The sequence below is a fragment of the Rhinatrema bivittatum genome, chromosome 4 (genome assembly GCF_901001135.1).
Source record: "Rhinatrema bivittatum chromosome 4, aRhiBiv1.1, whole genome shotgun sequence".
NCBI classification, from domain to species: domain Eukaryota; kingdom Metazoa; phylum Chordata; class Amphibia; order Gymnophiona; family Rhinatrematidae; genus Rhinatrema; species Rhinatrema bivittatum.
In genome coordinates, this window is record NC_042618.1 from 172,624,757 (window position 1) to 172,649,044 (window position 24,288).

Here is a 24,288-nt window from a genome sequence, read left to right on the forward strand (position 1 = left end):
TTCATCCGTCACAGATGCAAAGAGACACATGTCCTATTTTGCTGCTTCAGCCTTTCCATTTGTAGAAACTAATTCCATAGCCCAGAGCCTCCTTCTCGATGGTCAGACCATCTAGTTCAGTCCCGTCCCCACTCCATAGATCAGATCAATGAGACCTGACATTAAAATAATGCAGAATCCAATGCTTGCATTAATAAAATAATAAAAATAATGCAGGATTAACAACCCCTGATGAGGGCCTGAGGCCATGTGTTACCCTTAGCTTCAACAATAAAATGGAATCCCCTTTCCATTTGCAAACCAAATTCAAAATCCACTCAATAACTGAAAACGCAACTTTTTTTTTTTCCACCTAAGGAGTCTGATTTATTAAAGTTTGTATACCTCGTTCTGTACCTATAGGACAAATTTTGATAAATCAGATCCCATATAATTCCAGGAGCCACAAGGAACACTGAAAGAAAAAGCAGGCTCATCCAGAGTCCCTGACATTTTAAATAACACTTTAATCAACATAACAGTCACACAGACACATACCTGCCCCTTTTTACGCGCTTGTGTAAAAATAGTACTTAATCTGTATATACAGAATATGTTTGTAAATACAATATACACAAAAATATCTTTAAATAAAACATAGGGCGCTGGCTGTACAGAACATGCAGCCCAAGTACATTTGCAAATATAGTGGGATAAATACATCTTACTGTCTATGTACATTTACAAAAGGCACTGTATTAAGGCTCCAGGTGTGACAAACATATTGGAAATGTATAGAGGCATGGCAGAGGGACAGTAAGACCTGTTTACTCTGTCTCTGTTCTTCCCCTTCCTAGAGATAAAATATGATGGGACCTCTTTACCGTAATTGCATAGCATCAGTGTCTCCTCGTGGCGGTGCTTCCTGCACTACATAGTGTGGCCACCAGGCTCCATGTCATGATTCTTATCACATTCAGAGCCAGTCCCGTGTCCTAAAACCTGTCTCAGTACATCCCAGTTCTTGTCATTCTGCAGAATGCACTGGGATGCTGGAAAAGCAAGACCTCTTAGTCATGAATTCATTCCAGTCCATTCCTCCGTGGTGACCCCATCCTGAGCACTGCTAGCTCAGATGTTTAATATGTCAGGCAGAGCTTTATTTTGGAATGCCGTAAACCTCTCTCCTTTTCTTGGACTTCACACTGACCTCTTTGTTGCAGCAGATTGGGTTTGGAGTGTGATGGTGCATCTAACACATCTCAATGTCCTATGGGGCAAAATGTTCCTACTGGCAGGTGCAGGATAACCAGTCCTGCTGGGTATTACCTGTAGCAGAACATGCTGCTTCCATGCCAGTCAAAAGAAGCAAGCTAAATAACCAAAAGGAAACAGCAATCATGAACATTACAAAACAGTATCTGCAGTGCTATCTCTGCTGGTCGACATCATTAAATGCTGTGCATACTTAAAGATAGGACAATCAAGGCTATTGGTGGAAACTTCAAGTCATAAATCATGATATAAAAATGGCAGGGGGGAGGGGCATTTATTGCATATCTCATAGGAACTTAAGTTAAGACAGACGTAGAGATTTGAGGTGCATGCACACAGCATTTGCCATGGGAGTGCCACTCGCTTGATTTCATGCCTACAACATTCTAAGACCTGGCAAAACACCAATTATCGAATTTTAGCAAATACAGGCTCTCCTGCTTAAAACAAGCAGGACTTTTATAAAAACATTCCTTATTCATAGTGCTTTGACCAGACTTAGAAAAAAGCTACCTCTGCATGAATGGTCTTACGCAACTTTTCCAGAGCACGCCATTTCTTGATATTGTCTTAGGAATTCAGTTGAACTGATGGCATCCCCGCCACCCTAGCTGGAGCTGAAATGTTAATGGGAAAAAAACATGTGATGTCCGGTTACCAGATGTGTCGCTGCGGAGTTCCACGTGCATTGGGAAGAGTTTGCGTCTCTGAAGAAACCAAGCTGGCGAGTGGCAGTGCTGTGAAGTGAGGCTGTGGCCCCAGCAATGTTATGGCTTTCTTGGGACCAGGTTGCAGAGCGCGCCCCTCCTCCTTTCCTCACCAGCTCTGCGCGTGCAACGTTCTGATGAGGAGCTCCGGCCGGCTTCGAAGATGTTCTCAGTGTGATTTAGTCAAAGCGCGAGACGTGAGAAGCTGGTGAGGATTCTATTTTGTTGAAAGGGGGGGGGGGGAGGGAGGGGAGGGGGTGGCAGGACCGCTCCCAGAAGAGAGGGAATAGTGCCACCGAGAGAGGAGGGAACTTCCACAGGGTAGTCCTGCCACAGGAGCTGCAGGTTTTTACCAGCGAGAATTGGGGTAGGGAGAATGAGACTATAAGAATCAAGAGAGAAAAAAAAATATTAGAACCCATTACTATATTACTATATATACTATCTAATGTAAGGAAAAATAATGATACATTTTCCAGAAGTCCAATGGGGGTTGCAGGCATCATCTGGGGCTGTTGTAACAGTATTCCTAGGATGTAGTATGGTGGGAGTGGCTGGTAATTACCAGGATGTACAAAACCCCAAATTCTCAGGATAATCCATGAAAATGGATGTATAATGTCACAAGATCTTCTCTCTAAGAGGAAATTATGTTTTCTTTGTTGCTAACTTCTTTCTTAAGCTGACTAAAACCAAGCCTCACTAGTTTCCCAAGTGTAGAAGCATTTGAGCACAAAAGGAAGGCCTAGGCAACATGAGTTAACCATGCACCCTCTCCTGTGCCGCAGCTCTTCGTGTGACGTTCACTGTGGGCTGGAGGCTAATTGTGAAATGTTTTCAGAAGCAGGCTGAGCAGGGCATGGGTAAGTTTGATAGCAGCACTGGTAGACAGAGAGATTAGTGCAGCTGATGGGACGCAGTAAAGCACCCACTGGTCGGTCAGAGCCATGCTAAGCTCTGGGCCAGAATATCACTAATGTTGTCGCACGTGGTATTCCAGAATAAACAATCAGGCATTTCCTTTACTCTTTTCTTGTCTGCTTGCTGTAAAAAGTATTAGTCAGTGGTCAGACCTGAGCATTCTTAGCCTCCTGTCTGCTCTGGGCGGCAAAGGCGTCCTCGGCTCGGAGTGTGGAGCTGGTGCTGCCGACCGCATGAGAGTTTGCAGTGGCTCGTGGGATGATGACATCGTAGGGCGTTTCAGGCTGTCAATATTAAAAGGAAGAGATGAGACTCCTGAAATGCGTAAAATTAAATATTCTTTTAAAATCAAAAGCCTTTTCTTCCCACTGTCCAAGAAAATGGCAAATAATTCTCTGTCCATAAAAAGAGGTCATTAGAAGTCTTCCTATACTCATCTACCAAAGCAGAAGACAGCAGAGACTGAGTTGATTAAGGTGATATCCCTCACTGGGTGGGTTTTATAGAGGGCAAGTTTCAGGTGGACGATTTCTGTATGTAAACCACTATTTAGACATGGAAATGGATTTGAGAATTGTCCTCTTATTTACTACTGCCCGTTGGGTCCCCTGTTTACTGACTGGTCCCACTCCTACCCCACTTGCCTGCCCTCCTGCTTTCTTCAAGGTGCGTGCCATGGACTATTCTCAGGACTGGATCAACCTGTCAGTATAAATGGAGGCCCCTGCTAGCCCAGCCCTGCTCCTCGCTGGCCTGTCTCTTTGTTACATTGCCCTTTTAACCCATGAGCCTCTCCAACCTGACCGCTGGAAGCTCTGCTTTTCTCTTCAGCTCCAACTTCTGTTTGCCTGAAATATGTTGCATGCAATAAAGGCTCCAGTGTCAGAACCTGCCGTGGGATGGAGGAAACAGGAAAAGCAGGCCAAAAAAATTCTCGTTACGTGGCATCGTACTGACAAACCTCACAGTGTATGTCACTTCTCTGTGAGTGATCAATGACTGCCGCTCCTGACCTGGGTGAGATCCAGAAAGGATCCATTGCACAGAATCTGCTTCCCTATCAGCCACTGCAGTGCCTTAGCACCATTCTCAGCAGGAGTTACCAAGCCTAGCTACCTTCAGAGCACTGTCAGCCCACTGCTCCTGCTCTCTTCCGTAAATAAGATAGAGGAATGAATGGAGCGGCGATATCCCCAGCACTGGCTCACCAGGAGCACTGTCTAGGAGTGTCCGTGCGCTGTCTCATATCCTGACAGAGTTGCAACAATCCACTTTCTGAGGTCTGAGTTTGTTAAATGCTTTGTGCCAAGATCTGTCCCAGTGAGGCACCATGAGGGTTAATTTGCAGCTACCCATAGATTTTATTCCCCTATTTTATGTCCCATTTATATATTTCACTCAATGCACAATTAAGCTGTGGAATTTGTTGCCGGAGGATGTGGCCTAGGCATAGCGAGGTTTAAAAGGGGTTTAGATGAGTTCCTGGAGGAAAAGTCCATAAACCATTCTTAGCCAAGTAGACTCTGGAAACCTCACTTCTTTATCCCTGGGAGTGAAGAACAAGGAAACTGGATCTTCTCTTTGGAATCTGCCAGATACTTCCTAATGACCTGGAATGGCCACTAACAGAGACAGAATGCCGGGCTCGATGAGTCTAACCCAACATGGCACATCTTATGTTCTTATCCCCTCCCCACTTAAGTGTAGTCCCACAGTGACAATCCTCAGCCTGGGGCATGCACCCAAGCTCTCCAAAACCCTGCAATCATGGGCCCTGAATTAGACCACTAGGTTACACCATTTCCCCCAAGGGCTGGGAATGCTGCCTCCTCAGCACACTCAGCCCCAGCCAACCCGGGGCATGAAAGGCCTGCGCAGGGAGTCTCTCACTCGCCTACAAATGTGACTCCTCGTTCCCCAGCTTCACTTCTCGTCCCCCACACCCTTCCATTGTGAACTCTTTTCACTGGGCAAGTTGATGGCGGGGGTGGAGGGAAACTGGAACCAAGGGGTTGCTGATGGGGGGGCCAAGAGTAACAGATAAGCATGAGGAAAAACAAAAATAAAGTGGAAAGCTTGCTGGGCAGACTGGATGGGCCGTTTGGTCTTCTTCTGCCGTCATTTCTATGTTTCTATGTTTCTATCTGGGCCCTTCTCCTCCACTGCCAGCTCCCGACTCCATGCTTTTCACCTTTGCTATGCCTGGAGTAGACGCTCTGAGTCGGAGCATCATGCTGTCTCTCTGGCAATATTCAAATCCAGTTTAAAAACTCAACCTTTTCAGTCTGACTTCTCTACACTAAATACACTTCCTATAGACTCTTGTTTGTCATGTATGTTTGTCTTGAAAAGATTGTAAGCTCCATGGAGCAGGGACTGTCTCTTATGTGTATATGTACAGTGCTGCCTGCATCTAGTAGCTCTTTAGAAATGATAAATAGTGGGTAGTAGTAGGAATAGCAGGAATCGAGCAGAGAAATAAATGCATCAATAGTTGAAAGGAGCGTGGCCAGAACCACAGCTTGAAACTGACAGGTACTAAGAGAACTCTTTCACCCTTTCTTATTCTGGGAGAAAATTCCCAGACTGCTCTCAGATTGTTTGCGGCCTTCCAAGCTGCATTAAAACGATTTTTAAAAATACCAGAAATTAGCAGACAAATGGAGCATCAAAAACTTAGTGCCAAATTTACTGAGGCTTTTCTCCTGTTCTGTATGTTTGAGAGCTTAGTAAATCAGACCCTGAAAGACTTATTTTTCCACATTTTAAGCACTTATACTAATGCTATTCACTTCCGGTCCTTAAGGGCCGGCAGTAAGCAGGTTGGATTTTCAGGATATCCCTAATGAATATGCATGAGATTTGTATGCGTACTGCCTCAACTGTACTCTAATCTGTCTCATGCACATTCATTAAAGATATGCTAAAAACTTGATCCATTTGTGGCCTTTGAGGACTGAAAGTGAATATCATCGCCTTACACTCTATACTTTTTAATTCTTTTAAATCTTTTTCTTTTAGCATCAAAACAGCTGCCCCGGGGTCCCTGCTGCGCTCATCCAGTGAAAGAGCATCACTTCCATGTCCTGCATCTCCGTGAATCCCTTCCTAAAAAGCCTTTGAAATACTCCATGCTGCACTGGCACGATCTGAGTTAAGAGGTCGGGGATTTTGGAATGCTATTTAAGGTTTATGAGAATTACATTTACAATTCAAATTGCTAGAGGAAAAAATAAATCCCAATTTTGGTCTCTCACCCTCCCTTCTTCGCTTGTGCTCTCACACTCCTCCTCCATTCTTCTCTCACTTCCTCCATTCCTTTATTAGTTGAAAAAAAAATCAAGAGATCAGTTGGGAAAGGAGGAGGATAGCTTTATACAGCCAGGGGACATTTCGAGATGTGGTTGTCAGGGCTTCTGAAGTCCTTTCCTCAGGCAGGACATGTAAAAATGGCAATTCTACCTGACTGAATTTCGGCTGAGAGGCACAGCTCATGATCTTACTGCATTACACCAGGTGTCTTGAGCACTAAAGCTGTGTTCTCTTTTAGCTTGGAGGGCATAACCCAAGCTGTGTGCTTTCTATTACATAATGCTTCCCAATTTTGGGCCTTTTGAGCGTGTTATTGATTCCTGGCCAGAGCTGCCAACAGCTAACTCCCCATCCCCAGGTTTATTCTGAGCCAGTCTTAAGTCTTTATAATCTCCTTTCTCTCGGGCTTCTGGGATTTCTTTTGCCTTTTCTTTCAGTACAAGTAGCTGCAGAATCCAGTTTTGCCCTGGATAAGGGGCACTGCAGCTCACACAAGGTAAATAATACCCCATCCCTGGAGTATTTCAGCTGCAGATGTAGTTCTTACTCCAAGCCTCTGCTACTGCATACACATCGCCACAGACAGTGCATTTGCAAGAAAGACCTATCGACTTATTTACTGTTTTTTGTAAGTTGCAGTTATGTGTCAGCCATTAGCTTTCCGAGTACACTTTTAAAATGTAAAATATGCTAGTCCCAGATTTTTCTCCTTCACAGAACTGAAGCATTGCAGAGTCCCGTGGCTGCCCTGAGTACAACAGCTTCTCCCTGTAAAAGTCAGTCCTGCCAGCAGCTGAAGGCCTGGAATCTGAGCTTGCGCGGGACCCTTGCATGTGTGGAGCAGATATGCATGGCAGTGGTTGCTGTGCACAGCTGTCAGTTTTGTAGCACCTGTGGGCCATCTGCTAGTGCTTCTATGATCTTTAAGCATTCTGAGAATTTTCTTTTTTTTTTTTTTTTTGTTAAATCAGTCTAAGAGCGTAGAGAAAAATCATGACTGGCTCATTAAATTTTAAGTGTGCCAGCAGCCACCGAATTTGATCTGTTAGAAATACAGTGGTTGGCAGAAAAAAAAAATCCATTGGGTCCAGCCCACCCAGTCTTCCCATTTGTAACTGTCCACTCACTCTGCTGCCTCAGGTCTGTGGTATTTTCCCTTCCCCTCACCCTCACTGGCTGCCACTAAGGTCACTTGGCTTGAATTCTGTCACTGTTCTGGCTCCTGGGAGGTGCTCTGGAAGTCTCGTTTCAGGTGTCCCCAGAAAACATTTCCTCACATTCTTTTTGAGCCTCCCTTCCCCCTCCGGTATCATACGGTGACCCCCTTCTCCTTGAGCTTCTCTTTCTGTGAAAAATGCACCCCTCTGGTATCTTATTGAAGCCTGCTAGATATGTGAATGTTGGCATCATATCTTCTCTTTTCCTTTCTTCTACCTGGAGAGTACATCTTTAGCTCCTTCACTCTCTGTGAATGACTCAGAACGCAAGCCACGCTTATTTCTTTAGCCTTCATACTTATAGACCACCTGTCTGTAAAAGGCTCAGTTAAAGCATAAACATAATTTTGGTGGCCCTTCTCTGAACTGCCTCCACCTTGGCAACATCCTTTTGTAGACGAGTTCTCTGTCTCACCAGAGATAACATTACTTCCCTCTTATTAGTGAGACTTCGTTCTTTTTATATACTCAGTTAACGTATTAGCTTTCTCAACTGCTTTGTCAGTGAGTGACTGTCTCCAGTGACAGAGGGCGGTAAGCAGCTGAACCTGCCCCTTCACCTCTGGACTCTTGCCTCTGTTTGTAGCAGGAGAGCAGGGCTCTTGCCTCTGTTTGCATTTATAGCAGGAGAGCAGGGCTGGGTTATAAATAGTGTGGACATGAAATTGGTTCGCATAGAGCCTTCAGCACGTCCTTGGTCTTTCGTGAAGCACAAGGAATCTTTCCTTATTTCTGCCAAGACAGGGTCACCAGCTTCCTGTATTCAGCATGGGCGGATCTAGTCCTGGTTTTTTGTTTTTTTTTTTTTCCCAATTCCATGCATGGTCTGGGAGCTGTGATGCTCCTGACAAAAGCCAGATTTGGGAGGTTCATGCATGCAATGGGGTAAAGCCAGAACAGGCTCAGACAGCTTCACGCTCACCTTCCTTTGTTTCGGTTTTGGTTATTTTTTTTTTTTAACTTTGGGTGTATGTATTTTGAAGTTTTTGTAGTCTAGCTATCTTGCAAAACTATAAACCCCAGAATGCACTGAAGTAGGCATTAAAAGGCATCCAGATTGTGGCCCTGATCATTAACCTTTTCGTGTTTATAGAATTCAAACAATAAGATCCCAAATTTGAAAGAAGCCAAGAACAAATTTTGGACGTCAGTGCCCTCCCCCATATATTTGGAAGTAAAATATTGAAGCCTAGGTTACTGATGTGTGACTTCCCCTTTCTTTCCCCCCTCCTCAGGCTGGCTTATACTCACAGTTCCTTTGTTCATCAGGGCCATTTCGGTGGGCTGGTAGACACTGCTGCGCAGCTGGCCATTGTAGCCACTGTATGGTGAGATTGGCTTCTTGGCTGTAAAAGAATCATAGAAAGGTGGATAGGGGAGCTGGTCAGGTTCTGTGTCTGGGAAGAGTACTTTTAAAGACTTCTCAGATCTTATTACTGATGTTGTTGTGTGAATAAATATTTTAGCATTTCATAAAAGTAAGGCAATGTTTGCTGCTCGGTTGGACAGACCTGCTGGCTCTGAAGGGTTAATTGGTTTCTTACAATTCACCTAACTCATCAACTCTTCACTTTCTGCTTGTGACAACACACACACACACAAAATAGTGCTAGAGGCAAGGATTATCAGGGCTGTCTCAGGTAAGGAACAAAATGTGACAGAAAGAGAAATCCTATGGGATGAAATCCTGCACTTAAAGCAACAGCGTTAGCAGACACAATGTTCCTACAATTCAGTTGGTAGCTAGAACATGCACAATTATTAAAGATCGCCTCTTTCATCCTTTCCTGAGGAGAAACTCATGAGCAAAGTTTTTGAACGTGCCTCCTACTCAGCCATATCCACCACTGTAAGAATCTCATTCTAATAATCCCACGCCACCATCCTACTGACATATAGGAAGCCTGAACAGAAGAGAGAGCATCGGAAAGGGAGTTTGAAAAACAGGAAGGAGTGATCAAAATAAAAAGATACACAGCTTTTATCTTAAAAGAAATAAAATGTTAGGATAAAAATAAAAGGGACCTAGAAGAACGAGGCCATGGCAGAGTCAAGAAATGTGCAGGCTGATATCTAGAAGACTCGCTGGTACCGCTGCATTGAGCAGATGCTATTGGGAACAAGTGATTAGGCAAATTCATAAATGCATAAATATGAGACAAATGTCTGAATGCTTTGTTCCTTCTTGCTTTTCCTGAAGCATGGGTAGATGGGAGCTGGCCTTCCTACATCAGGCTATCTTAATCCGTGGCCCAGCCTGCTCTCGCAGAGTGAGTCTCAAAAGGACACTCCACTGAGGCTGCACTTTGTGATGACATTTCATGCAAGTTTCACAAGCAGTGTCCTGTCAAGTTGCACATAGTGCTGAGTGCTGTTGGAGCACTAGTGTGTACTGCTGGGGTACTAGTGCACAGGCCAGGTGCCACAGGGTGTGCAAACCATGCAATTACACAGGGTGGCATACCTGGTGGGGCGGCGTTGGGAGCAGGGAGAGGCCCGTGCTGCCTCCCATGGACCCGATTCCACCAGGGGTACAAGAGGAGGACCGTGGTGCTGCCGGTGGAACCTATCCCACCAGTGCTGCCAAGAAAAAGCAGTTCGGTCCTTCCAAAATCAATGGCGTGGTCAGCGCTGCCTTAGTAAGTAGAGAAGCAGTGCAGCCCTGCCAGAATCAGCAGCATTGCCAGCAGGGCCTCACTGCTTTTCCACTTACTAAGGCAGCGCTGATCACACTGTTGATTTTGGCGGGGCCATGCTGCTGAGAGGAAGAAGAGTGCGTCCTGAAGGAAGTAATCCAATGCCCCATGGCCGGAAGTCGTTCTCTTGGCCACAGGAGTTGAAGAAGGAGAATCTGCTGCTGCTGCTGCTGCCTTCTAAGTCAAAGGAAGTGACTGAGAGAGAGCATGTGTGCTTGTGTGTGGGAGAGTGAGAGAGCATGTGTGTGGGAGAGTGAGAGAGCAAGTGTGTATGTATGTGGGGGAGTGAGAGAAAGCATGTGTGTGTAAGAGAAGGAGTATGTGTGTGCACAACTACCCCAGTTACTCTTTGCCTGATAATCCATGACAATTTCAGGACATCTGGAAATCAAAAGTTCCCAGATATGAAGAGCGTGAATTTTAAAAATCCTTTTTAGTTTTATTTTTCAAGTGTTATTTGCTGTGTCTGCTGTTTTGAAATATTTTATTGGTGTTTGGGACATTTTAAAAAACTTGTGTATGAGTTTTTTATTATTTGATCTTTTATTCACCAGATTTTAAATAATATTATTAGTATGCTTTTAGTATTATGATTATGTATTTATTTTATTTCTTGATTTTATTGTTTGATGTTTGAGTAATGGTGATGGTTCTGTTTTTTCATTGTTGCACTGCATAGAATGTCTGGCTTCTTGTGGTTTCCAGTTCAGTTTTTGTCTGCACATTTGTATTTCTGCTTTATGGTTGCTCTATTCTGTATTTGATGAGGGTCTGTTTATGTTCTGCCTGTGTGATTGAAGTGAGGCATTTTCCTAATAGGAAGTGTATGAGTGTATTCAGGCTTTCAGAGGGTCAATCCCACACCCAATACACATCACAATAGGCCTAATACCATATGGGTTCCAAGTGTCTTTTTTGCAGGGATTTCTGGTTGGCATCACAGCAGTGTATGTAAACATAATGTAAGTGATATTTTTCATTTATAATATAAATGCATAACTAACTGTGTGTGTGGAATGGAGCGGGGGAGCATTGTACAAGGCTGTAAGGTTCACCTAGAGCACCTAATAACCTTGTACCAGCCAAGAGTTCGGGGGAGGGGGGATGGTGTCAGTTTTTAAAGTTTGTATATCACTGAAGGGAGCTGGGTGTTTTTTAGGGGGGCCCAGGACAGAGAATGTATGAGCCGGGGGGGGGGGGGGGGGAGCACAGTAATTGTTCGCACAGGGCAGCAAAAAAGCTGGCACTGGCCCTGCTGATGCATGCTGTTGAGACTCTGGTGCATGCTACTGGTGCACTGCGATATCGGTCTGCGCTGCAGGAGCACTGCTGCATGCTGCTGAAGTTCTGGTACAGCAGTATATGTTAATTACTAATCTGACAGTAGAGTCACAGGTGGTTCTTTGATGTCTTTTCAAGATAATCCGCATCACCATGGCCAATAACAGGTGACTGTCTATACACACGTACATATGGGCTTATGTCACTAAGCACAGGTGTTTGATAGTAATCACAGAAATCCACAAATCAGAACTGCGTAATGAGCAGGAAACACGTGATTTTTTTTTTTAACTAGGGAAAATCTTGGGAAATGGGATATTTTTTTTGTGTGTATTTTGTTTCCCAGCTAAGTTTAAACCTAAGGAAATACTCCTTTTAAGCTTTTTGTGCTTGCACGACAGTGTACGATGGGATTGCCAGAATAACATGAAATAAAGGTGTATCTGATGTGTCAATATATTTTTTCACAGGAAAAGGTTGTGTTCAGATACTTGAGTTCATTTACAGACAAAGACGTCTTACTGCCTGAAATGACTTTATTTATAATAGTTCAAATAACAGGCAGTCTTATCTGTATAAAGGCTGAGAAGATGTAATTCAGTTAGAGTAACAACACTGTCAGTCCCCCCCCCCCCCCCCCCCCCGACACGGGGCCGTGTTTGGCAGTGGCTGCATCGGGAGGGACAGAGGGAGAGAGAGACCCCAAGGATTTTCACTTCTGTTTTAAGATTCATTGAATCACTGGCTTGAAGATCCTTGGGGTCTCTCTCTCTCTCTCTGTCCCTCCCGATGCAGCCACTGCGGCCCCGTGTCGGGGGGGGGGGGGACGGGGGGGGGGGACACGACTGACAGTGTTGTTACTCTAACTGAATTACATCTTCTCAGCCTTTATACAGATAACACTGTCTGCTGTTATTTGAACTATTATAAATAAAGTCATTTCATGCATTAAGACGTCTTTGCCTGTAGATGAACTCAAGTATCTGAACACACCCGTCTTCTGTGGATTCGTTTTTTGGTGTTTTTATGTCCTCCGCTTATGTGTTGGTTTTTCAGTATATATTTTTACAATAATGATAAGTTTTATTTTGGTTTTTTTTTAAATTTATATTCCATCTTTCAGGCACTTCAAAGCAGATTTAATTCAGGTACTATAGGTATTTTCCTATCCCCAGATGGCTTACAGTCTGATTTACAAAGGCTTTTCTCCCATTCTATGTCATCTGGGAAAAATGCTTAGTAAATGAGACCCTAAATTTGTACCTGAGGCAATGCAGGGTGAAGTGACTTGCCCGAGGTTGCAAGGAGTGGGAACAGGATGGCTTCCTTGGTTTACCGCCCGCTGCTTTAACCACTGGACTACGTCTCCACTTCTTGTCTTTGCACCACTCCCACCTCCACTTTGCTTGCAGGAATACATGCCCACCCTGTACACGTACATGCTCCAGTCCCCGGCGTGTTTCCAGACTTTTACATGATGTGTTTCTCATTATCGATTATGGAAGATTCCTGCAAGGAGCAGAAACTGTATTCCTTCCAGCAGGGCCGGTGCAAGGGGATTTGGCGCCCTAGGCGAGCCTTCTTCCTTGCGCCCCACCCCCCCCCCCGGTCTCGGCCCCGACTCCTACCTCATTCTCAATCACGCCCGCTGACTGGGGTTTTCTGGGTCGCGAGCAGATTGGGCACTGTTTGCGGCCCGCCAAATCTCCACTCCTCTTTGCCACCACTTGCGGCCCCATATGGCTCGCACCCAGTGGCGCACCAAGGGTCTCCGGCGCCCAGGGGCCAATGCATTTGTGTGCCACAGAAAATCAGTGGCATCTCTAGACAGAAGAATTTGTTTTGGGTGGGGGGGAGCCAAAATGACATTTCTTCATCACACCCACCTCTATAGCATGGATCCTGCTTTAAAATTGGTTATAAAAAAAAGTGTTGTTAAAAAAAGTCCAAAGGGTCCTCTGCATTATTTTAAAAAGCTGGCCAGTTTCACACTTCTAGTAAAACTACTATAAAATTATTTGATAGCCTCATTCAACTAATTCTATATGGATTATGAGAGTGAAGTCTGGAATATATACGAAGGGACAGAATGTCAATACAAATCCTGCACCTCCAGTTCTGTATCTCTGTGCATCCACTGAAATCCCCCCAACAATGGAGCTTGGATGTTTCCCTTACAGCTCATTACACTAAAAGATATTTTCAAATTCTGGTGTCACCTCACAGTAACAGCAGCACAAACACCTTCCACTGCCAGACACATTGTGAACTAACACAAAGCACCGCAAAAAAGACACCCAAAATCTATACTGCAATCCCAGCATAACATAACAGTAATAACACCAAGGACTCAAACAACAATAACCCTACCTGTGAATAAGCAAGGGTAAATATTACACTGGGTCCTAGAATACCAATACACCACCTACTGAGGAAACAAAACAAACCCAATTGCTATAGATCTCTATACAGACACTATATGATAGCAGAATCTCTCATCATGGTCACACATACAGAGCAGAGACAGACCTCTGATCAAATACAGAATACAAAATAAAGGAGCACAAATTAGAAAAAACTGAAATGGAAACCCCAAGAAGCCAGACTCTGTGTATTAGCAATGGAAAAACAGAACAACCATTCCTCATAAAACAAATAAAATCAAGAAACAAAGCATCAGTTATAATAGTAAAACCATACTAATAAAATATTTTAAAATTACTGATAAATAGAATTTCTATTAATTAAAATCATATACATTTTTTACAATTTCCCAAACACCAATAAAATATTTCAAAACAGTACATATATCAAATAACACACAATAATTAAAATTAATAAGGATTTTAAAAAGCCCCTGCTGTCCATACGTGGGAGCTCTTGATTTCCGGTCACCCTGATATTGTCGAGGATTAGGAGGTTATCCTCTCTCTCTCACACATACTCACATGTCCATTCTCTCTCACACATACACTGTCACATACATACACATTCATGCTCTTATACCCAACCATAACCTCTCGCTCTCACAGACACTGACACACTCAGGCTCTAAGGCACTCTCTCCCCCTCCACACACACCCCCACACAAACTCTTACTCCCCTGGATTTTCTCATACACACTCATGCTCTCACTCTCACTGGCTCCCTCACATACACACAAACACACACTCCCAGGCAAGCTCCCACTCGTTCTCACACACACACACACAGGCAAGCTCCTAGTCATTCTCACACTGAACCCCAGGCAGGCTCCCATTCATTTTCACACCACTCCCTCCCCATCCCCCAGGCATGCACACATTCATTCTCACACACACAGACCCCCAGGCAGGCACCAATTTATTCTCACACACACCCATACACCACAAACAGGCAGGCACCTATTCTCACACATACAAACCCCAGGAAGACACCCATACATTCTCATTCACAGACACACCCTCAGGCAGGCACCCATGCATTCACACACATACACCCCCAGGCAGACTCCCATTCATACACATGCACACACTAAAGGCAGAGACCCCCTCTCTTTCTTTTGCCAGCAACCTCAGAGCCTCTCTCATTCTTCTGTTGCCACTGTCACTGCCGCTGTATGGCTATTGCAGAGGTGCTGATTGCTGCTATTGGCACTGAAGCCCATTCTGCTGCCTCCTCTGTGCAGGCCCCGTGGGCTTCCAGTTCCTCCATGCTGATCTCGTACATTGTGAGATCCGCATAGAGAAAGTGCTACTCTTGCACATTCCCAAAGATTACATGTTCCAATCAGTAAAAAATAATTTATTTCTTTTTACATTTGCTGTCTGATCTTAGTTTTCTAATCGGTTGGTCACAGGCTTTTTTTTTTTCCACCTTCCCTTTCTTATTTTTTGCCAATTCCTTTTATAACATATTTATTTTCTCTCCATCTGTCTGCTTCCCTCAAACACACGGTCAGGTTCTCATTCTCACATGCTTTCTCTCTCTCACATACACAGGCACTCATTCTCACATGCTGTCCCTCATACAATCATTTATACACAGTCTCTCTCTTGCACATGCTGTCTAACTCTCACTCCCACATGCTGTCTTGCTCAAGCATAGGTTCTCACTGTCACATGCTCTCTCTCATACAATCATTCCTACACACAGGCTCTCACTGTCACATGCTGACTCACACACACAGGCTCTCTCTCACTCCCACATGCTGTCCTGCTCAAGCACAGGCTCTCACTGTCACATGCTCTCTCTCATACAATCATTCCTACACAAGGGCTCTCACTGTCACATGCTGACTCACACACACACACAGGCTCTCTCTCACTCCCACATGCTGTCTTGCTCAAGCACAGGCTCTCACTACCACATGCTGTCTCTCACACACACAAAGGCTCTCCCATGCTGTCTCTGCAAACATTCAGGTCTTCACTCCCACACACACACACAGTCTCTCAACTCATCTCATACACGCACACATACACACTGTACAAACCCTCAGTCTCTCTCTCACCTCTGGGCCTCCTCTTCACGGGCCACTGCAGGATGGGCTCTGCAGCGGCCCCGGTCTTCTCGAGCCGCGCTGATCCTCTTCTGAACGTGGCAGATGCTCCTCCTCCTTCCGGCACGCGGCTGATGCTCCTCCTCTTTCCTGCCCGCGCGGCTCCGGCAACATTTTTCTTCCGGGGCCGCGCGGGCAGGAAGGAGGAGAAGTTCCTGCATTGGCTGATGCTCCTCCTCCTTCCTGCCCGCTGCGGCTCCGGCAAACATTTTTCTTCCAGGGGCCGCGCGGGCAGGAAGGAGGAGGAGCACCAGCATGCTTAGACGCGACTGTACCACGGCCCTGCGATCTTCTTGCTGTGTGTATCTGCCATTGGGATGACGTCCACCGGCGGCCATTGGCCGTCAGCGGCTCGGCGCCCCCTAATGCTCAGGGCCCTAGGCGATCGCCTAGTTCGCCTAGTGCTTCCGCCGGCCCTGCCTTCCAGTGAATAACACAAGCCTTACTGGGGAAAAACAGTAAATTGGATTCAGACAACAGCCAACGCTGGGCCCCCGACTTTTACGGTCTAGGGTACTGATACACAGACATCAGGGAAAAAGCACAGGACTGCTTCTATAGCCAAGACAAAGGCAAAGCACGCTCAAGCAGCACTGTCTGACTGTAAATATTACTACCCTTAACATAAGGCCTGGTGTAACCAGCACAAAGTGGCAGTTACCACCCTAAACAGAGATGTAGGGGTAACCTGCACGGAACGGCAGTTACTACCTTAGGAAACTTGCTGAGTACATTGGATGGACCAATTGGTCTTTTTCTGCTCTCGTTACTATGTTGCTTATGTTTGTTTATGTTTGTTATTGGTATCCTTGCAAACAAGTGTTCAAGGGTCAGAGAGCACCAAACAAAATGTATACAGCGTGCGCAGGGTCCAAGCAATGACGTCTTCATTAGTTCTCACATATTCTGTCTGACTCACTGAAGAAAGTAAAAAATACTGGCTGCCCTGGAGAGACTCAGGACTGCACTGAGTCATGCATCACTTTTAGGGCACCCTTGGGGCGCTCTCGTGGAAACAACCAAGTTGAAGCCTTGGTTTTATCCAAGCTTTGATTGAGTAATGCTATTTGTTTGCCTAATAGAAGGTGGTCTTAGGAATTGCTGTATTACTGTATTATTTAGGATTTCTTTGAATAGAGGCTGACCTCATGGTAGGTCCCTGTAGTTTATTTTGTTTTTGCGGCTCTTGGTGTAGATTTCTTTTCTAATTTCCTATGTATTTTATGATTTGGGCTGATTTTTATTTTTCATTATGCCTTTTATTTAGTGTATTATGATTTACATTGAATGTGATATTGTTTTATAAAATATTTATTATGATGTGATTATAGCATATATTTTTTAGGTATTTTAAGATGTTGTACCATGTTCTGAACATGTGATGGAAAAACATAGTCAAAGTGTTATTTTATGTTCCACCCAGTCTATCCAGTTTCTTATCTCTATTGTGTCCCCACAAACCCATCTCAATCTCTGATTATCTCCTTCCTTTCCATCTATTCCAGGAAGGCTTGAAATCTTTTATTGTTTTGGTTAATACCACCTCTGCTGATGGTTGATTTCTTGCACCCTCTCGGTAAAAAAAGTATTCCCTTCAAGTCTCCCTCATTTGAACTTCCTAACATGGAGATTTTAACCAACTATGTCTCAAATTTTTTAAGAGGCTGCCTCTAAATAGGATACTGGGACATAATGGGTTAATTTGCATCCATTACATACCAGGATTATTCTCTTTCTCCATCAACTTCTCCTTTTCACATCCCCCTAGCCCTCAGAGGCAAAGCAGAAGAAAAGGTAAATGAAGTGAGCAGAGCTGAGACTAACCTGAGGAGGGCTCATCCATGGAGAAGGCCTTGTTTTCTACAAATGTGCTCTGAGACTTCTGTTCCTTCAGAATCGTTTCATAGCCTACTCCTCTAGTTGGATATAAATCTTCTTCAAAAGACTGATCTGAAGCCGGCTTTGTCAGCAGAGAAATCTCAGGGACAATGTAGCAGAAGATGAAGGTCCAAGCATTGGACACCAATGCAATGGCCAAGGTTGGATCATCCCAGCTTGGAGAGGTTCCCATTTGTTGGTTACCATAAACATATATAACAATCCAGACCACCCAAATGGCTATGGATAAGGAAATAGTAAGGAAGATAAAAATACCATGTTTCTTCCAGTGCCGATATCGTCCACATTGGGTTGGACAAACAGAGACAAATGTTGCTAGAATGAGGCACAAGACGTAGATCAATGCCATAACAAAGTCCTTATTTTCAATGTTGCATGGATTCCCTGGTGTGCCCGTACCATTCCTCACGATGGTGATGATTAGCCACTGGGTGTTGATGATGACTTCCACCAAGCTGAGCCCCAGGGCTATGGCAAAGATCCACCAGCCTCTTGGTCCCTTGTTTTTCCTCACCAGGAAATTCAAGCTGACAGTGTGGGCCAACAGGCAAGAGAAACAAATGCCAAACAGGACACCAAAGAGAAATCGCCTGGAGGCACATGTGGAAAAGTTCATTTTAACGATGAAGTCAAAGACTATGCAGAACAGTCCAAAAGTGCCCAGCAAAAAGAAAACCTGAATCCCGATGAAACTCTTCTTCCTGGAGTCCTGGATGAACGGTATACTGGCAACCAAAACAATGGTGAGGATAAAGGTGGACACAATACCTGCACTGGCTAGGGCCTCCAGCACAATTCCCCACACTGCCGAGAGGTCACACAGATTATAGTAGAGTGGATCCAAGTCATTGCCACAGCCCGCGGGTGCCGTCTGGGCTTCACTCGAGGCTGAAAGGGTTACTAGAAGCCACAGACATGGCAGCAGAATTTCTGGCATTTCCATGTTGGATCCTGACCAAGGAATGGGTTGAATCTGGCACAGAGCCTAAAGCAAAAAAAAAAAAAAAAAAATTAATAACATACCTGAGCAGGAGAAAGACGTTATGTACAATGGAGCCCTGTTCTAACTGAGGCCTGCTGCAGTGATTCCCCTGAAAAAGAGAACGTCCCAAAGCCCCATGTTCCTCTGTTCGCACCCAATTCAAATACTATTAAATCACACAATTCAGGCTTTTCTATGAGGGAAAGTAATTGCGCGATAGTGATATAACATGATATGCTGTCCACGGTACTGGTATAAGAAAGAGAACACTTTGGGGGCTGGGGCTGATTGTCTCTTCGGACTGTGCTAATAAATATGTGCACCGAAGAAAGCAGTCACTTTCTACCTTGCTGCCTCTCTGACCTTGGAATGTGAGGCAGGCCTGATTTGAATACAGCACGCGTGAGCTCACTGCACCTAATGCATTGTCCAGAAGGATCATTTATTTCTATCTGTCTGTGGTGTGACTGATGTTATCCACCAATGTGTGCCATGCTGAAAACAAGGGGTTTTCAGAGCTGCTGAAAAGCAGCAAAGTGGGAGGCCGCCCAATCTCCCACCCCGGTGTCGCTCACACACGGGCAAGCAAAACAGCAGATCTGTCACACTGCCCCAGAAAAATAATACATCATAATAATAACAACATAGCAAAATAGGGTTCAACATTTCAATAAGCAGTTGCATGAAATTAAGCTCCACTTTTTTCGTTCACATCTTTAATTCCTGAGAAAATATTAGTGTTTAAAGTTTTTGACAATGCCATCTGCTCAGCTGCTCCCACCGTTACGCATTTAGGTAAACTGAGGGTGCTCCTGTGCCTCTCATTATCAGGGACCCGGGCACTCATTGCATTGATACATCTGAAGTGTGCGTGTATAGAGCCTATGGCTAGTTAGATAATTTTGTGTTAGTAGGTTGATTTTGTGTTGTAACATACCTGAGCTGGATATAGGGTTTACACAATTAAGGGAGTTGGTTTGTGTTAGTAAGTGATGATAGGTCTTTTAATTAGTGTGTATGTAGATGGATGGATGTGTTTTAGTGTGATGATATGCTTCAGTATTATGAGGATTTGCAACACATGAGATATATATTAAAATAAAACATTTTGTATGATTTTTCAATAAAGATATTTACTATGATATTAGACATTTGTCTCCTATGTAATAATATGGAATGTATGTAATTATGTAATGTTATTTGGTTTATTGGGGCTCTTCATTTGTATTATTTTGTATACAGCCTAGACCAGTGCTATTCATTTTTGGTCCTCAAGGGCCGCACATGGGTCAGGTCTTCAGGATCTCCCTGATGCAGGTGCCAGATTTGTTTATAACTGAGGTAGGGGTGCATTAAAATCTGTCTCCTGCACAGTCACCAGGTAGATCCTGAAAACCCGACCCGTTAGAAGCCCTCAAGGACGGTCAGCGAATACTGCTGGCCTAGACAGCTGCAGAGGGGCAAGGGGAAGGAGATTTGTTAAAACAGGGATTGCTGCCTTAAAATAAAAAAAGGCTCACGCCTCTTATTTACAAAAAAAAATGTGCTCAAACCTAAGACATAAAACATATTTTGACACGTAAAGATGAAGCCGGGGAAGAAGAGCAAAGAGTGAAGCGACGGGGCCAAGAAACGGTTTAAGATTCCTGCCATCACCGGGGGTTAAACATTTCACAGGTCTTGTTTCACACAGGGGGATCCCAGAACTAGACAAGCAGTCCCTTCTTTCCATAGCTGTTCCCTTCAGAACCGAGAGCCATAGGCAAACCAGGCACACCGAGAAGTTTTGCATGTTTACATAATATTCTGACAGCAAAAAGAGAGAATAAGCCAGCACAAGGCAGGAGAGGATGCTATCAATAACAAGAAGTTTATTAATATTAAGGGACAACCAGAGGAGGCCCTGCCACTTCCCTCTACCTGGGGATCACGCAGGCAATGAGGGGAGAAAAGTAAACAAGAATCTAATATTGTTCCCTTCATTAGTCAGCTCGTTAGTGCTTTAAATTAAAACAGGGTTGGAAAGCTCTGTCAGCTCAGAAGAACTCAGCGGCCCTCTGCATGCACAAGCTATGCTAATTGAAACCTTCCACATCCCCTAACAGAAATATTCAGTGGGACAAAAAAAAAAAAAAGGTCGCAAGGATCATCTCCCCAGGCTGGGAGTTTGTTCTGATTCTAACACATAGCCCTCTCACTATAATGGCCAACTTTGCAGGATGTGACAGAACTATCCAGGCAACTCCGGACCTCCAGAGCCGCAAACAAGTCTGGTTTTCAAGATATCCACAATGAATATGCAGGAGGCAGATTTGCATACAGATGGAGGGCGTGCATGCGACTCTTATTTCATGCATATTCATTATGGATATCCTGAAAACAAGGCCTGTTTGTGGCTCTCAAGGACCAGAGTTCGCCAACTCTGTATGCGTAGTGGGTGGATGACTTTCAAGTCCACAGTAGATCCTGCCTTCAGATGTTCCTTTTGTGTTGGGCCTGCGTGGTTTCAAAAGCTCCTGGACTACAAATCTTTGCCTTAGGTTCTCTGCTGGTTTGATAAATGGTATTGCAATCTCACAAGGATACTTGATGTCAAAACACTCAGCTCCCACAGCCTGCTATTTTTCACTAGTTAACACACAACCAGCAACTCCAGCAAACACCTTCTCCAGACTGTGCAGTTTAAAGTCAGTAAAAAGTTAAATTAAAATAATTATAGAAAAAATTGCCCTGTTTCAGGTTCTCCAAAAGGAAGGCTACTGCCTCCGCGCACCACTAGGACTTTATTTAATGTAAATACACTTTTAGAAAATAAGGGTCCAACTGAAAACCTTTGATACTTCCCTTCTGCAGGAAGCTAAGCCTGGACTCCCATTTTTCTCCCTTTAGTAGGGAATAACTATTTTGATTTACAATGTTATTGTGTTTGTTTTTTTTTCCTCTCTCTCTCTCCTTCCTCTAATGCATTGTTGGAGCTTAAGTTATTTCTCTCTTTCTCCTTCGATGCTCTCTAAACATTTATGAAGTGTGTATAAGCTTGTTTGAATAGGGCGGCTCACATTTTCAAGACTTTTCAGACAATAAAATGCAAGAACTTTTTTCCCAAGCTTGCAAATCTGAAGGCAGAAGGGAGGGAAGGAGGGAGGCTGGCTGCTGCTGCAGACTCCAAGAGTGCAACGTTTAGTGCAACACACACCGTGCCCCACCACCAAACAGGTGCAAGATGGACGGCAACAGGACAAGCTTCACACACAATGCCCTACCAGTCAGCGAAAGTGCACGTGTCATACAAACAATGGAGAAGGTACAGAGAAGGGCAACCAAAATGATAAATGGGATGGAACAGCTCCCCTATGAGGAAAGGCTGAAGAGGTTAGGGCTTTTCAGCTTGGAGAAGAGACGGCTGAGGGGGGATATAATAGAGGTCTTTAAGATCATGAGAGGTCTTGAACGAGTAGATGTGACTCGGTTATTTACATTTTCGAATAATAGAAGGACTAGGGGGTATTCCATGAAGTTAGCAAGTAGCACATTTAAGACTAATCAGAGAAAATTCTTTTTCACTCAACGCACAATAAATCTCTGGAATTTGTTGCCAGAGGATGTGGTTAGTGCAGTTAGTGTAGCTGGGTTCAAAAAAGGTTTGGATAAGTTCTTGGAAGAGAAGTCCATTAACTGCTATTAATCAAGTATACTTAGGGAATAGCCACTGCTATTAACTGCATCAGTGCATCAGTTGCATGGGATCTTCTAGGTGTTTGGGTAATTGCCAGGTTCTTGTGGCCTGGTTTGGCCTCTGTTGGAAACAGGATGCTGGGCTTGATGGACCCTTGGTCTGACCCAGCATGGCAATTTCTTATGTTCTTATGTTCTTAAACACACACATACATACACTACTAAACCACAGTACAGGGACAGCACATGCAGTAGCAGTGCAAGCTTCCTGGACCCCCCCCCCTCCGCCCCTCCCCTCATATGCCTCTCCTCACACATTGCACACACACTCACACCATCACAGGACAGGTAGAGCACAGGCAACAGCAGTGCAAGCTTCACGCACACATATACGCACTCTCCCACCACAAGCATGGATAAAATATTAAACTATATTCTTAACAGTATTTTTTTTTCTGAGATATATCTGTGCTGTATCATTAGAACTTAATCCTCCCAAACAGAGAGGAACAGGGGAAAGCCTGCATTACTGCACATAGGTGTTTGTGCGTGCATATTTGTTGGTGATAGGTCACACAGGAACCAAAAATACATTCAGTTTTTCATGGAAATATTTACAGTGTAACAAAGAAAACCAAAACTAATTTTCTTAGCATTAACCAAAGGTGCTGGCTAAATGTACTAAAAGAGGATTCACTACATTAAAACAATCCTTTAGGTAACACTTTCACAAAGCTATATTAGAGAAAATATTTCTACTTAATTAGCATTAAAGTGTGAAATCGTTTCTGTGGGGCGCAAGCCGTCTCTGTGCTCTCTCTCTGGCCGGGAGGATCCCCCTCACCCCAGCTTTAGGAGTTTTGGGAAGAGAGGGGCTGCTGCCTTGGATCTCATTTGGGGCATGTCGTTAGAAGTCGCAATAAGCAGGACAGTAAACTCCCTCCTTTGGAGAGCCCGCGGTCTGGAAGTCTCGAGGTTTGTCCGGAGCTCCCGGAAAGGACGCCGGGCTGACAGGACCTGACTGGAAGCGTCCGGGGCCCGGGGGGAGGTGGCGATGACTCGCCGTCCAGGCGCACCCTGCACGACAGGAGCAGTCTGCACTTTCAGCCAACACCTGCTCCTCCGCACAGCACCCGGCAGCTCGGTGCCAGCCTGGGGTGGAAAGGAAAGGATCTCTTCTTACCTGCTGCAGAGCGCGCCGTCCCAGTCTCACCCGTGTGAACCAGAGGGCCCCGTCCCCGTCCCCGTCCCCCCAAGCCTGGAGCAGCGAGACAGGGAGCAAGATGCTGGTGCCGGCTGAGCCCTTGGCTGGGAATCTGTGCTCGGCAAACCTCGTCCAAGTCTCTTCCCTTCTCCGCCCAGAGGGTGGGGACAGCACAGCCTCCTCGCATCAGCGTGACATCAGCAGCTATTACAGTCCCCAGATCCAGCCCTCCTCCCTCCTCCCGGGAAGGGGCCACATCTCCCCCCCCCCCCTCCCCGATGTCCAACACACACAGACTCCTCCCCCCCCCCTCTCCTGGCCTCCTAGACCAGGGAGCTCAGTCCATAGCCCCCCCCCCCCTCTCACTTTAAGCATTCCAATGTAACTTTCTCAAAAACTTCATTTTCACGTCTTTTCTTTATCAGTCGCTTGGGTTTTGCTGCAGATTTTTCTTGTCCTTACTCTCTCTCTCTCTGCTCTCAAACATTTTGTATTTACCTGATTACTAATACCACTAAACATTTCTGTACCATTACAGGGTATACGCAGCGCTGTACAAAAGCACCTTCGAGACAGTCCTTGCTCTGTGGAGCTTACAAT

General features: G+C 44.9%; 1 protein-coding gene across 1 annotated transcript; it reads right to left on the reverse strand.

Annotated features, from left to right (window-relative positions):
* Nucleotides 1-486: 486 nt before the first annotated feature.
* On the reverse strand, nt 487-23,854 carry GPRC5C (G protein-coupled receptor class C group 5 member C). Its single transcript, XM_029599238.1, has 5 exons — nt 23,668-23,854; nt 17,753-18,812; nt 8,663-8,757; nt 3,035-3,166; nt 487-2,343 (listed from the first exon to the last, which is right to left on the reverse strand). The coding sequence occupies exons 2-5, from the start codon at nt 18,768-18,770 to the stop codon at nt 2,311-2,313; spliced, it is 1,278 nt and encodes a 425-aa protein (XP_029455098.1). The 5' UTR covers nt 18,771-18,812; nt 23,668-23,854; the 3' UTR covers nt 487-2,310.
* Nucleotides 23,855-24,288: the final 434 nt, after the last annotated feature.

Coding starts and splice junctions, on each gene's coding strand:
- GPRC5C (XM_029599238.1), bottom strand. CDS start 18,770: ATGGAAATGCCAGAAATTCTGCTGCCATGTCTGTGGCTTCTAGTAACC. Junction 3,167..8,662: donor CCCTGATGAACAAAGGAACT/GTGAGTATAAGC, acceptor TAATATTGACAG/CCTGAAACGCCCTACGATGT. Junction 2,344..3,034: donor AGGAGGCTAAGAATGCTCAG/GTCTGACCACTG, acceptor TGATTCTTATAG/TCTCATTCTCCCTACCCCAA.